The 13,477-nt window shown below is 59.3% G+C and overlaps 1 protein-coding gene across 3 annotated transcripts; it reads right to left on the bottom strand.

Moving 5' to 3' along the window:
• Nucleotides 1–3,760: 3,760 nt before the first annotated feature.
• Nucleotides 3,761–13,349, bottom strand: ICOSLG (inducible T cell costimulator ligand). Of its 3 annotated transcripts, none has more exons than XM_019745771.2 (7): nucleotides 13,197–13,349; nucleotides 11,164–11,213; nucleotides 9,958–10,305; nucleotides 8,990–9,289; nucleotides 7,376–7,543; nucleotides 6,503–6,537; nucleotides 3,761–5,642 (listed from the first exon to the last, which is right to left on the bottom strand). In XM_019745771.2, exons 1-7 carry the CDS (start codon nucleotides 13,208–13,210, stop codon nucleotides 5,622–5,624), a joined length of 936 nt encoding a protein of 311 aa, XP_019601330.2. In that variant the 5' UTR covers nucleotides 13,211–13,349; the 3' UTR covers nucleotides 3,761–5,621. The 3 variants fall into 3 exon arrangements, with proteins under 3 accessions (XP_019601330.2, XP_019601331.2, XP_019601329.2); XM_019745770.2 differs by having other exon boundaries at nucleotides 5,480–5,642; nucleotides 6,503–6,540; XM_019745772.2 differs by lacking the exon at nucleotides 6,503–6,537.
• Nucleotides 13,350–13,477: the final 128 nt, after the last annotated feature.

Raw genomic sequence — 13,477 nt, 5'->3', positions numbered from 1 at the left:
AGACACAGAAGGCTGATGCCTATCAGGGCAATTGATAAGATAATTACTTGTGAGAGTTTCGGTGAATTTTGTATCCTCTATGTGAAAACTAAAGAATTTACATTTGTTATGTTAATACATACTTGCACGTGCTCAAACTGCTTATATGGGAGCAGTAAAATAAACTTAGTGTCTTCAGGATCACTGAAGTCCACGATCGCCATCATATGTGAGAGTGTCTTTTATTCATTCCCACTCCCCCATTCGGGAACCCATCGACTCGTGGCGGCTGGCCCGTCACAGTTATAAAAATGAAAATTTGATAACTGTGGCGGCTGGCCCGTCACAGTTATAAAAATGAAAATTTTGCAGGATTCTGATGTGGCTGTAGGGATAAATGGCCTTTTCCAGAAGTCAGATGCTGGATAAGTCTGTGCAAACAGCCCTGCACGACCAGCGCTGAGAGCAGCGTGCAAGTTCCTGACGGGCTCCCGTGCACACTGGGCAGCTGGGAGCGGGATCAGAGCCCACAGGCCCCTACGTGGTGGTGGCAGGCCACCCTCCAGTGTGTGTGTCGCCCTGGCCTGACAGCCTTGCAGGGGAGACCCCTCAAGCTCTTCTCAGGTGTTGCCCAGTTATGGGGCCCCCTACACAGATTGCACCACTTTTAGGGCACAAATCGCTGTATCTTCAAAGTTTAGACATCCTAGACCCAAATGCACTCTTCATGGCTGGCCAGGCCTGTCCCCCAAGACGTGTGACAGTTCTGGCCCCCCTCAGATTGCTATGCTCCACTCACAGTTCAATGAAAGAAACTGGTCAGGTTCAAGGCTCTACAACGTATCCACACTCCTCCCCGCTTCTTTTCAGGAAGTGATCTTTTTAAAACCTGATTTCCCCTCCCCCTAAGAACTAAAGTGTGGCTCGAAACTCTCGTGACTTTGGAGTCTGAAGGGTATCCGATCAGTGACTCTTCTGTCTGGGCCAAGGTCGGCCGCTGGCCCCGGGCCTTACAAGAAGGGTTTGCTGTGATGGCGGTGGGGAGGGTGGGCTGGCACCAAGGGCAGTGCCAGTGTTTAGGGTTAAATGGGACGACGTGCTGGCTCTCGGCTCTGGCAGTTCCTGGGCCTGAACCGGCCTCTCATCACCCCTCACTGGGGGTCTGGGCCACACATTGTGTCTTCCCCGTCACATGTCCAGGGTTGGCCGCTGAGTCCCCTGTCCGCCAGCCTGGTCCTCCATCCACAGCTTCCTCCGGCCCCCCCGAGATCTTGCCACAGAGTGCCCGTCCTGTCAAGCTGCCCGTGCACCTAAAGGGGCCTGACTTAGCGGGGAGGGGGCGTGGGCCCCAAGGAGGGCCCAGAGGAGGGGGTTCTGGGCTGGCTGGGGCTGCCCCTTTGCAGGCTGCTGTGCTGGCTTGCCGAGACAAGCCTGCTTCCTCCCGGCCACCCTCACAGGCTCAGATGTTGCCTGCACCCGACCTGAGTCCCCACTGTTAGAGACTGGCTGAACCAGATCACGGTGAGATGACACGGGCCAGAGCCCTGTGCAGTGGAAATCGTGGACTCCTGCCACGGGGTGGGGCTGGGCCACAGGCGGGCCTGGCATGGGGCACACAGTCCCCGCAGCAGGTGTGAATGGGGCCGTCCGTCTGTGCAGTCGTCACGTGGAGCAGAGAACCCAAAGGTCGGCACAGAGCTGGGAGTGTGTCCGAGTGAGGTCTGGACGTCAGCCAGGCTGCAGGCCTGTGTCCGGGTCCCTGGCCTCCCTTCTGCCAACCATCCCCATCTCTCCGTCTTCCTCTCCTCTTCTTAGGGCTGTAGTGGGTTCAACAGGGTCCCCAGAATTCATGTCCTGGAGACTCCGAATATGGCCTTATTAGATATAGGGTCTCCGCAGATGGAACTAGTTAAGCTGAGGTCACCCTGGGTTAGGCCGGGCCCTAAATGCAATGACTGGTGTCCTTATCAGCGGAGGACAGAAGCCCCACACCAAGGGTCACCTCAAGTCTCGCACGGCTGGAGGAGACATCGAAAGGCCCTGCCTCAGCCCCCGAGGGAACCAGCCCTGCCCACACCTGGGTCTGGACCTCCGGCCTGCAGAGTGGGGGACAATGGACTTCTGTTGTTCTGAGCCGCCCAGGACCCTCTCAGCAGCGTGGTGTGCCCCCATCCTCTGCAGACCCCCACACAGAGGCCCTCCCTGTCGCAGTCCTGGGGTCCTGGGCCTGGCAGCGCCCTCAGGTTGCATTTTGCCAAATCACGGTGTTTGTTCCTGTCATCTCCTGGTCACTTCCTGGGGTCAGGGAGACGGTGAGCGGGGGACTCACGCTGGACGTGCTGAGAGCAGGAGTCCTGGCTGTCCCCTGGTCCCTGTCAGTTCATTTGGGACATTAGAAACGTGACAAACCGGCTCCCTCACGTAGGCGAGCAGGTGCCTCTCAGCATACAGACCCCCACTGCCTCCTGGCAGACCACTCTCCCTTCACAGCTAGTCCCTGCCTGGGGAATGCGGAACCCCCACTCCCCTTTCCTGGTCAGCTGCTCCTAGTGGCTCTGGCACCTGTTGTAGAAAGACAGACACAGGGTCAGGGACTGAGTGACTTAGAGACATGAGTCACACTCCCAGGGGAGGGCAGGGCCCTATGCTCAGACCAGGGTGGGGGCAGGGAGGGCATGGGGGCCACGGAGCTGAGGGAGGAAGGAAGTGACGACCTTGGCCAGCTCCTGGCCCAGACCCAGTCCTCAGGAGCCTTTGACCGTGGGGTGGTGCAGGGGGACAGGGTAGGCAGAGGCTGCTGTGAGCCAGGAAGACCACAGGGGAGGGGCTAAGACTGCCCCCCTTCAGCCACTGATGACCTCTGGGCTGTGTGTGTATGGGGGGAGGGGGTGGTCAGTCACCAAGGATAGAATCTCCCAGGTCAGATAAGATGGCTGCCGTCTCGGGGGCAGTTGTGCTCTCTGTAAGGAAATAAAGCTGAGATGCACTGCCGTGGGGCCAGGGGACCCAGAGCAGCCGGCTGCTGCCCTGACCAGCGTCTTGGACCCAGGCCAGGGCTGTGTTGTAAAGCCCCAGCTGCCTGCCCGGGTGGGGCAGAACGGACTGGCTGTAGTGGCCACGGCCACAGTAAGTGTCCAAGCTGCAGAATTTGGTTGCAGCCACCTTGCCTTACAGGAGAGGAAACAGGCGCAGGGAGCAGTGAGGGCTCAGGTCACTCAGGCAGCTGCTTCCTTCCTGTCCTCCTGCCCCCGGGATCAGTCACCCTGTCACTAGCCTTGGTCTCACCTACTATGTGCAGGAGCTACGGGCACCAACAGCACTGACCCCCACAGTAGGGCCAGGTTCTTGTGCCCACCCGGCCGACTCTGAGCGCAATGAGATGGGCAGACCCCAGCCTGGAGGGAGGGCGTCAAGCCCCAGCGACTGTGCTGGGTGAGGAGGTTGACAGCCCCAACCTGGAACCCCTGGGATTTGCTGTGAATCTGTGTCTCCTCCTGAGACCAGTGCAGATGGGGGTGGGAGGCGAGAGTGACCTGGGAGGGCAAGGACCCACCCTCACACTGGACACTTTTCTGCAGTGGCCCTGGTGCCTTTGGAGTTTAGCAGTGTCCCCGCCTTCTGCCCATCGAAGGCCAATAGCAACCCACAGGGCAACTCAAATGTCTCCAGGTCTCGCTCAGTGTCCCCTGGGGGACAGAGATCCCCCCGGGGGAGAACTGACAGGGCGAGGCAGGGGCCCCAGACCTGCTATGAGGACGAGCTGAGCTGACCAAGCACTGGACAAAGCTTGCATCGTGTATTCTCTCACATCGAGTTTGCAGGACCCGAGGTCAAACAGAGGCATTCAGCCAGTCCACAGTCGGACTGCAGGGGGTGGGTGGTACCAGTGCAAGCTGAGGATGGGGATGCGTGCTGCCTCCCGGAGGCCAGGGAGGGGCTGCCACGCTGTGGCTGAGGGTCTGAGGGCCCAGCAGGCACCGCGCCTGGAGAGCATGGCCTCGGCCCTCGGCCCTCCCCTCGGGAGCCCCAGCTCCAGGTCAGCACAGTGGGAGGAGGGGCTGTGGGACGGCCTCCCCCAGCCCAGGGCGAATGCTAGACACAGGAGAGCCAGCCCCGGCCACCTCCCTGAGGACACTGGCGCCTGGTAGGAAAAGCTGCAACCAGACTCAGCCCCCACGTGGCTGCCCCATCCTGCCTGGGTGTGGCTGGGGGGCGGGAGGGGACCCTGAGCCCAGGCTCTCGGGCTCAGAGGATGGGCACTGCACCCCTCTCCCGCACCCCAGTGCTGCTTGGCTCCAGGTACCAGTTAGTGAGCCTTCTGTCCTTGTAGGGACGACCGATATGCGTCTTCTAATGCTTTCATGTTAAAAGTCTGTGTGGGCCCCTCATCACACTCAGCTGAAAGCCATCTGAGGGCTTTTGGCCGCAAAGACAAACGAACGATTTCTTGTACGAAGTGTGAACGTGCTTCACCATGGAGCCTGGTGGTCACTTCTGCTCCAAGTCAGGGTCTGGGGCCCATCAGTGCCGAGTGACCATGGTGGAACCACAGGCCTGTTTTCCTGGGTGTGCACATCTGGGTTACCTGGCAGACTCCTTGGCAGAACCTTCTGAAAACACTGAACTACTCAATTCATCCCAGGCAACACCATGGAAACCGCCCAGGGAGGGCCAGGGCCACTGTCCATCTCCCATCACCGGGGGGTGGGGGGGCTGGAGGGCTCTGAGGAACCCGGCGTTTGAGTTGAGGTCTCCATCGGACTCTTCATCACACCATGCAGGTCCCCGGGGTGGCCAGGCAGGAGGTGCCATGCAGGGTGGCAAGGAGCTGCCCACCCTACACTCCAGGGAATCGCTGCGCCACGCCCCCGGAATGCCCTCTCCATCCACACCACGGCCCCATTTGAAGGACTTGGGTGCTCGCCTCTCCAAGCCCGTGTCCACTGGAAACGCGTGTTCTCCATTCCCAGCAGCACGCCTTCTCTCGAAACTCCACTGTGCTTCTGCAGGAGGGAAACCTAGCTTTTCACCACAACAGACAAGGCTGGGCTTCCTTCCCAGCCTTGTGAATGTGCCGGAGGAAAGCCAATCCTGGAGTCTTCCAGTGGTAACCATTTCCTGCATTTGGGTGCGTGCGCACACAGACCCGTGCACAATCACGGGGACCCTCCAAAACCCGCGATGGACCTCCACCCAGCAGAGGTCGTGTCCGAAGAGTGTGGCCACCTTCACTCTGTGGCCAGCGCCCGCCCTCGGCTCTCAGAACACCTCGCCACAGCTGGTCTGGGTGCTGAGAAGAGCTGGGGGTGCTGGGGGAGGAGCCGTCTCCAGGCCCCTTTCTGCTGCGTGACTGGCAGCGAAGGTGGCACTCCCGCTCAGTTGGAGGCAGATGTGTCCCAGAACTGCTGGCCCTTTCAGGGCTTCACTCCAGGACCAGGGCAGCACCTGGCACATTCACCCGGGGGGAAGCCCTTGCATGTCCCCTACAGCCAGAGGCACATGTCCGTGAACACCTTGGTAATGTTGCAGGTGGGGACCGAGGGCCTCCCTTTGCTACCAGTCTGCCCAAGTCAGTTTTCAAGCTGCCGTGTGATGTCCCTGTTGGTGGCATCTTGCGGAAGCCCTGTCCACATCCTGGGTGGTCAGTTCTCGTCACGCATGGCCTTGGGAGGAAAGAAGGGAGGGGGATGTGAAACACTGTACCTGCACATCTCATTTTGGAGGCAAAGAGACTGATTTTCTCAAGACTCAGGATGGTGAAACAAAGGGTTTGAAGACAGCTGCCTGCAAACAGCTTCGTTTGGCTGAGACGAGGCAGGCCCAGGTTTTGGGGCCCCCGGAGTGCATCTCCTGCAGCCAGTCAAGCGACCTGTTACTCAGGTGGGCCCACTCACGGTGGCTGCTCTGGGCACCAGGGTACACCCTCCCCCGGATGACCCCTTCCCATCAGTGGGGAAATGAGGCTTGGAGAGGTGCGGTCATTTGCCTAAAGTGTCACGTGAGGGCTGGCCTGACTGCAAAGCCCCTCACAGCCAGAGGCACGTGTCGGTGGGAAACTCGAGACTGTGGGGGAATGTTTTTCCCAAATTGAGAGGGGAATCACATGAAGCTTTGCTCACGAACCTGTGGGGTACTCCCCTTCCCCAGGGAACCCAGGGCGCTATTCTATTACGCAGGACTCAGTGTGAGGGGCCCCTGTGTGGGGGAGGCAGTGATGGACAGTGGGGGCTCGGTGGGGCCACAGTCATTGTCCTAGTCTCTCTGCTTCTGTGTGTGTTTGGAAAATTCCGTGAGCCAATGTCAGCAAGTATCCACACGGACAGAGCTACATGCCAGAGGTAGCCAATGGGAAGTGCCTTCACTGGGGGTTTCAGTGTCTCGGAAAATGGAAGCATTTCCGTCCTGGTCACCAAGTACAGCTCGTGCCAGATGGCAAGCACAGAGGAAGTGGCTGCCAAGCCGCCCAGGCCCAGGTGACCGACACACTTTGTCCCCGAGCCTCCTGCCCTCTTGGCAAACTCACCAGTGAGCTCCAGCTCCGGCCTTGCAGCTGGGCACCTGCTGGAACAAACCAGAAGCGCTCAGGGCAGGCGGCAAAGCGTGGGGAGGGGCCGCTGTAAAGACCCCAGTGGCCTGAGTGCTCGGGGCGGGAACGCACTCATGGCGAGGGGCTCCCAGGCCGCCCTGCTTCTGGGAAGACACTTTCTGGGAGGAAGTGTGGGGAGCGTGTGAGACGCCCTGTGCCCCCGACTCAGGCGCCCTCCGCAGCCTGGCCGACGGGCAGCAGGGCGTGGGGTTGGGCAGTGCTTCTGAGATGATGGACAACACACCGGAAACGCCAGGTGGCACGTGGGCACTTCTGCCAGGAAAGGCCCTGCCATGGGCACACTCCCTACCCTGGCTCACCTGGGGTGGGCACGTACCTTGCCCCCACCCTCTTGGGGGCCCAGGAAGACCCCCAGCTTCGTGGTTAGGTCCTGTGCCGACACCTGCCCACCTGGGGAAACTGCCTTGTGCCCAGGCTCTGGGCTTTTCTGCCCCCATGTGAGTTCTGCTACTTGTCAGTACTCGCTCAAAATCCAGGCTTTCGGGGTCCATCTATGAGTTGGGCAGGAATTCAACAGACAGCCTTGTTAGGACTGAAGGCAGTTTAGCTTCCCCAGAAATGAACTCCATCTGATTTGGAGTCTGTCCTTCCCGCCCCAGACCTGGGAGCCGGTATCGGGAAAGTGGAGCCCCAGCAGCCACACCGGGAGCTTCGGCAGAGCTGCAAGGCTATTAAAACCACACTTCAAACGAAACCAACTCTGCGCCGAGCATTTCAATATTTTGAGAAAGGCAAGAACACTCACTCCCACCAAGCAAACGCCGCCCACCCGCCCACACCGCCCGGTACCTGCGTACGTCCCGTGGCGTGGACACCTGCTCCTGCACACCCAGCCTGCGGCCGCCGCCGCCACAGCCACGCCCAGCACCGCAAGCCCGGCCACCACGGCTCGGGTCCGCCCCTCGGGGTTGTCACCTAAACCCTTGGTGATGCTGTCTTTGGTTCCCGATAATGTTTCTACGAGAAAGAGGAAAATAACCTGAGACTTACAGGGTAGGGAACAAAGGGGCCTTTTCGTCCTGAACAAGAAAGCACTACAGGGAGTATTACTTCCAAAGAGCTTCCCTGACGGCATTTTGTGATTTTTAAAATACAAGGCTGACGGAGAGGAAGGCTTTCTTCCAGGTGTCACTCCTCCCACCGCCTGTGACACGTGTGACACGCAGCCCGCCCTTTCTAAGGCCGCACCTGCAGAGGGGCGCAGCGGGAAGCACAGCTTCTTCCTGGCTTTTCACATCTAACTTAAAATAATTCTTTTCTAGCTTTTTTGCTGACTTTTAAAAAAAGATCGAGGCTAAATTCACATAACATGAAATTCACCATTTTAAAGTGGACAGTCCAGTGGCCTTCAGCACCGCCTCTGAGTGGTGCTGCCACACCAGGACCTCATCCAGGACTTGTCTGTCAGCACATAGGAAAGCCGTCCCCATGAGCAGCCCCCCCTGCCCCCCACATGCTGATCCAAAGGCTCTGAGCACCGGGGCTTTTGAGGCTCCCAGCTCATCCCACAGCACAGCTGGGGTGACAGCACCACCCTGGGAGAACCTTCCGGTCTCCGCCATCTGCTGCCCAGGCTGCTTGCCAGGGAGGTCGCTGGCCGGGAGGCAGTGGTCAGAGGCGGGCTTTTCGGTACAGTCCTGTCCTGGTCTGTTCAGGCTCAGGGACCGTGACCACTGAGTCACATGGCTGCACCCTGATTTGGGGAAGGAGGGTGTCCAGTCATCCAGCAGGAGTCCCTGGCAGTCAGGGCCAGCGTCATGGCCTGTGACTGGGGCCTGTGCTTGGCATCATGGTGTGCTGTCACCGTCCTGGTCTCTTCCAGGTCCTGAACAAGGAGCCCTGCACTTCTGTCCATTGTGCCCTGGGTCCCGTAGATTATGTCGTGGGCAGCCGTTTCCTGCAGCTGGCAGGGCCCACAGACCCCACATCTCAACACTGGTGACAGGGACACAGATAGCCCGTGGCCTCGCAAAGGAGTCACTAGTCTGTGCCCCTTCCACAGGGAGGCCCCCTATCGTGGGGGGCCCGGTCTTCTGAAGGGGCACATGCCCAAAGTGGGGGCCGTGCAGGCATGGGCTTCGACCCTGACGTTGTCGCGGCCTAGTCCTGGGGCTTCTGAAATGTCACACAACTTTTCAGAGCCTCAGTCCCTTGTGTGTGAAATGGGCCACCAAACTGACCCGTGAGTGAAGGTTAAGTCAGGTGGTGTGCTGAGCACCCAGCCCCCTGCCTGCCCCACAGAGGCAGTGATGTCATCGTCACACACCGGACTGTCCTCTCCTCTCCCTTCTAGCAACCATTCTGATGCTGCTGACAGGTCACCTTGTAGGGACTGTCTTCTGCCTGAGAGGCTCTGCCAAGTCACCCCAGGCCCACAGCCTTGGGTCGGGGCAGCGGCCTTACCCGGCTCCGCCTGGCTGCTGACAGTCAGGTTCTGAAGCAGGAGCACGTTCTCGATGCAGCAGTCGATGTTCACGTTGGGCGCCCAGCGGATCCTCAGGACGCTGACCACGTCGTACAGGCCCCGCGCGTTCCGAGACACCGTGCTGTTCTGCAGCGCCTTGTCCAGCAGACTGTTATCCGTCTTGTTGATCCAGTACACGTTGGGCCAGGGGTAGCCGTCCGTGGATGTGCACGTGATGGTGAGCTCCTCGCCCTGGGGGCCGCTGCTGGGGGCGCTGACCACCGGCATGCTGTAGTTTGCTGCAAGGGAGGGGAAGGGCGGTGAGTGGCACGTGGTGCCCAGGGCCAGGCGACAGGAGGTCGTCCGTCGTGCCCCTGCCCTGGTAGGGAGGTTGGACTGGCGCTGCGGTCTGGGCAGCGGGCACTGGCCCTGTTCTGCCTAAGAGTTGCCCCCCACTCACCCCCAATTGTGGGGGTTACTGAGCCCGGGGGCAGTGAGTGGCCCCACTCCCTGCTCCAAGGAGGCCGGCCTCATTTGAATCTAGTGACATGGAGAGCTTGCAATTCACCCCAAAGGGACACAGCATATCGCTGCACTAAACTGTGCCCTGAGCTACTTGGTTGACTTTGATTTTCTTCCTAAACTCTGATCTCTTTTAGTGCCTCATGGCATTCCCTCCTAATTTTATTTTTAAAACGTAATCTGAGTTGAGTCGGACAGTTCAAGGCAAAGAGCAAGATTAAAAGTGCTTCTGTGAACCTGGTGGTCAGCGTACGGGAACCTCGCTTATGAGTCGAATGGCTTTTCCACCAGTTCAGCTTCTTGCAGTTAAGCAGAAGCCCGCTAAATTGAGGCTGGGATTTCCTTCACGGGGAAAAACAGGTGAATGAGCCAGAAACCGTCTTGTTAATGCTTCCTCCAACCATAAGGCTGGGCTGAGGTCAGCTGTCAGGGTCACCGCGCTTACCTGCCACGTGCAGCGTCACCACAACATGCAAAATCTTAATAAGTTTCAAAAACACCAGGCAGTCGTACTTTGCTTCGTCTTGGGGGGTGACGTTGTACAGACGCAGAGAGAAGTCTCCCCGTTGCATGCTGTCCAGTGACACCTTGGCCCGGTCCTTGTACTGGTTATCATGATGGCCCGTGGAGTTGTTCGTAGACAGGTAGTAAGTCACGATTGTTGGTTTGTCAGCAGCACTGATTTGCCAATAAACATAAAGGTCCTTTAAATCAAGACTATCTTCTTTGGTGTAAATGCATTTGAGTGTGACGTCACTGCCCACCATTGCTCTGACTTCTTCTTGCTGAATATCTGCAATGATCCAAAAAGTACAAAATTTGCCTCCTAGCCTGCAAAGTTCTTCTGGGAAGGTTGGGGGCAGCTTCTTGGTGGCAAGACTCAAACACCAGTTCTGACTCATTTCAGTAGAAGACTAATGTCTCCATACGATCCGTGCAGGAACGCAGTATTTTAACAATTCGGACATGTGCGGTAAGCTCCTATGATGTATTGTCTAGTGCTGGTTTCCTGTTAATATGTCAGGGGCTAACGCTGGGAGAAGTAGGGCCCGGGACACGGGACGCCCAGGACGCACTGCACTCTTTCTGCTACTTCTTGGGAGTTTATATTTAAATTGAAAAAGGTGTTTTGTTTTTTTTAAATGCAGACATTTACAAGAAAACATCAGTTTCTCAACAGCGTTATCCTGTGTCATGTGTCCAGAGTGGCTTTACCATCGGTACGCCCTCTCAGATGCCTGCAGTGAAAGTGGCCGTGGCCCCTGACCTGCCACCCTTGGGGCTGCAAGGCTCAGCTGGCCTCGGTCTCGGCTGTAGTATGCATCGCTGTTGCTTGCTCTTCTGGAAGCTGGTGGCTTTGGGGGCTCCCCAGGGCTGACTGGGGCAAAGGGACTGGAGAACAGCAAGCTCCCAGCTCATCTGGGACAGACGACTGGGAGGAAGTGTACGCCAGCTATCTTAACCCACGATCAAACAAGGATTACGGCCTCTGGTCAAGTGTCCCCTTTGTGACCTTCAGTTCCAACATGACCCAGGCTTGGGGGCTCAGCTCTGTCAGAGGGGCCCCTGGAAAAGGAAGAAGGGCTGTGGCGAGGACCCTGCTGATGCTGGCCTTTCACAGTGGCCCTCCCACAGCCCCCCTGGAGCTTACCAAGAGTATCGGCCAGCAGGCCACTGAACAGCAGGAGGAACGGTGCAGGGCTGGAAAGAAACCAGAAAGGCAGATGAGACCTGCTTCCTGCAGCCTTTCAGCTGGCACAGCGCAGGCTGCTTCCATGGGCAGGAGCCGGATAGGGTTACAACCAACACAGAAATGTGATTAGTCCCCAGCCAGCCATGCCCAGGGCTCCTGTGCTGATTCAGGGAGAGGAGCCAGGACCAGCCCCCCCGGCCCACACACACACACAGCAAGTCCCGAGGGGCCTGCAGCCCCAGCACCCAGCCAGCTCCCAAGCCTGACAGGGTAGTGAGAGACACGCCAAGGCCACAGCCTGCGACCCTCAGTGGCCTAGCCATGCAGGGGATGGATTCCAAGAAATGGCATGAAATCAGAAAAAACACTTTCAGGGTATTTACAGCAAGAGCTTCATTTATATTTTGGGGAGACAGATCTAAGATGCCCAGCGGCAGTCGGGGCTGCAGGACTACCCTCTGTATGAATCTGCTCGTTCTGAAACCAAATCCGGTGAATTCTCCCAGCCGGCGCGTGAAGCCCCCCTGTGCCCAAGACTCGGCTGGAGGCCTTTGCACCCTGCATGCTTCAGCCTAGCTAACCTCTCCTGCAGCCCTCCCAGAATGCCGTGTCCCTGAGCTCTGGACCCACAGAGACCCCTGCCTGGCCCGACAGCTGTCATCTGACTGCATGGAGGCACATTCCTTGCCACCAGGGACTCCCCCTCACCCCCCAGAGGCCACAGCCTGCAGGTAGGCCTGTCCTCTCCCACTGTCCCTGTTGGGGCCACATTCCTGTTTGTGGGGACAGCTGTGATAACCTGTCTCCAGTCCTGACCCCTCCAGCCAATCCCAAGCCACAGCAAGCTTCTAAAACACAAAGCTGCACAAACCGCTCTGTGGCCCCCATTTGTCTCCCATGGAGCCCACCCTGCTCAGGGCCCAGGGAACAAGTGCCTGTCAGGGCCTCCCCAAGGCCTCTAGGCACACTCTGGGCTTTCGCAGGGGCTACAGTTTGCTCCCTCCTGGGGGCTGCCTGCCTGTGGGCCTCTCGGTACGCTCCCCCTTGCTCCTCCAACCCTGCTGTCAGACATTCCCCCGCCCACCCCCAGGCCCACAACCCCTGCCTGGGCCCCAGCCCACTCTTCCTGGGGTCAGACAGGACCACGGCTGGTGGCTGTGGCATTCTTGTACTTTTTTTTTCTCTTGAGGAAACAGAACCGTCTTAACCACCCACCTATATTTCTAACTGGGAAGACTGGGCCTAGGACCCAGGTGTGGGCAGGGTCTGGGGCTGTGTGGTGGGGACCAGGTTCCTCATCAGTTTATCAAGGGAGGCAAAGTCTGTTAACCCTACAACGTCTCTGAACGTGGTATTTTGGCAAAAACCTAGGAGTAAAGTGGTCGTCCGCCCCTCAGGCTGGCGGGAGACGGGGGCGGGTGGGCTGGACCCACGCAACTCCACCTTCCCCAGTGTGGCTCTGCTGATGGGGGCGGGGGAAATCCCAGGGGTATGGGAGGGGGCGTGTCCTTAAACGGTGGGCACCAGCCAGCCTTTGAGGTACCTAAGTGTGCCCTTGGTACAGTGCCACCATATCCGTCATTCTTCCAACTCGGGGCACTCCCCTAGGGGCGGGGGCGTGGGGGCAAGTGGAGGAAGGGGTAGTGAGCGCGCTGGTCTTCTCCGCTTCCAGCTTCGCCCTTCCCTTCCCTTCGCAGGGACCCCGCCCCCAAGCACACCCACGCAGCGCCGCCCGCCCCGTCTGGCCCTCCCCGCGCCGCGCCTAGGCAGAGGCCAGCGGCCGGTAGGTGAGCGCGCCCCCGGCCCCGCCCCGAGCCGCCCCGCTTCCGGCGGCCGACCCTCCGCGCAGATCCCCGCCGCTGTGCGCGACGTGAGCAGGTCCCCGGCCGCAGCCGCCAGGGCGCACTGGGTGCCACCTAGGACCCCACTCCCGTCTGTGGCGCCTCCACTCCTCCCCTGGCTCCCTCAGGGCCAGTCCCGCCGCCTTTCACCTTCTTAGCCTCATGGTGGTGGCGCAGACCTCGGAGCGCGGGAGACCTGGGGCCGCCGGAAACCTCGGAGCGCGAGAGCCCAGCTCCAACTGCGCGCCCGCCGCCCCTCTGAGGCTTTAAGTGTGAATGGCGTCGCGGGGCTGTGAGCGGACTCCGGTTCCCGCCCACGCCCCGCCCCTGTCCCCACCCCCCACCCCCAGCCGCGGGCGGGGCGCCTCCGAAGCGCAGCCTGCAGCAGCCTCCGGAAAGGTTGGCCCTTCCTTGGCGGGTGCCAGTCGGGC

This window comes from Rhinolophus sinicus, linkage group LG01, assembly GCF_036562045.2.
Source record: "Rhinolophus sinicus isolate RSC01 linkage group LG01, ASM3656204v1, whole genome shotgun sequence".
NCBI lineage: Eukaryota > Metazoa > Chordata > Mammalia > Chiroptera > Rhinolophidae > Rhinolophus > Rhinolophus sinicus.
The sequence above is the reverse complement of the archived record's forward strand: the minus strand, read 5'-3'. Positions and strand labels throughout refer to the sequence as shown.

Bases quoted from the DNA above. Each gene is read 5' to 3' on its own strand.
- ICOSLG (XM_019745770.2), bottom strand. The intron at 10,306-11,163 runs GTAAGCTCCAGG...GGATCATTGCAG, and splicing joins CCTGCTGGCCGATACTCTTG to ATATTCAGCAAGAAGAAGTC. The intron at 9,290-9,957 runs GTAAGCGCGGTG...CCTCCCTTGCAG, and splicing joins GGTGACGCTGCACGTGGCAG to CAAACTACAGCATGCCGGTG.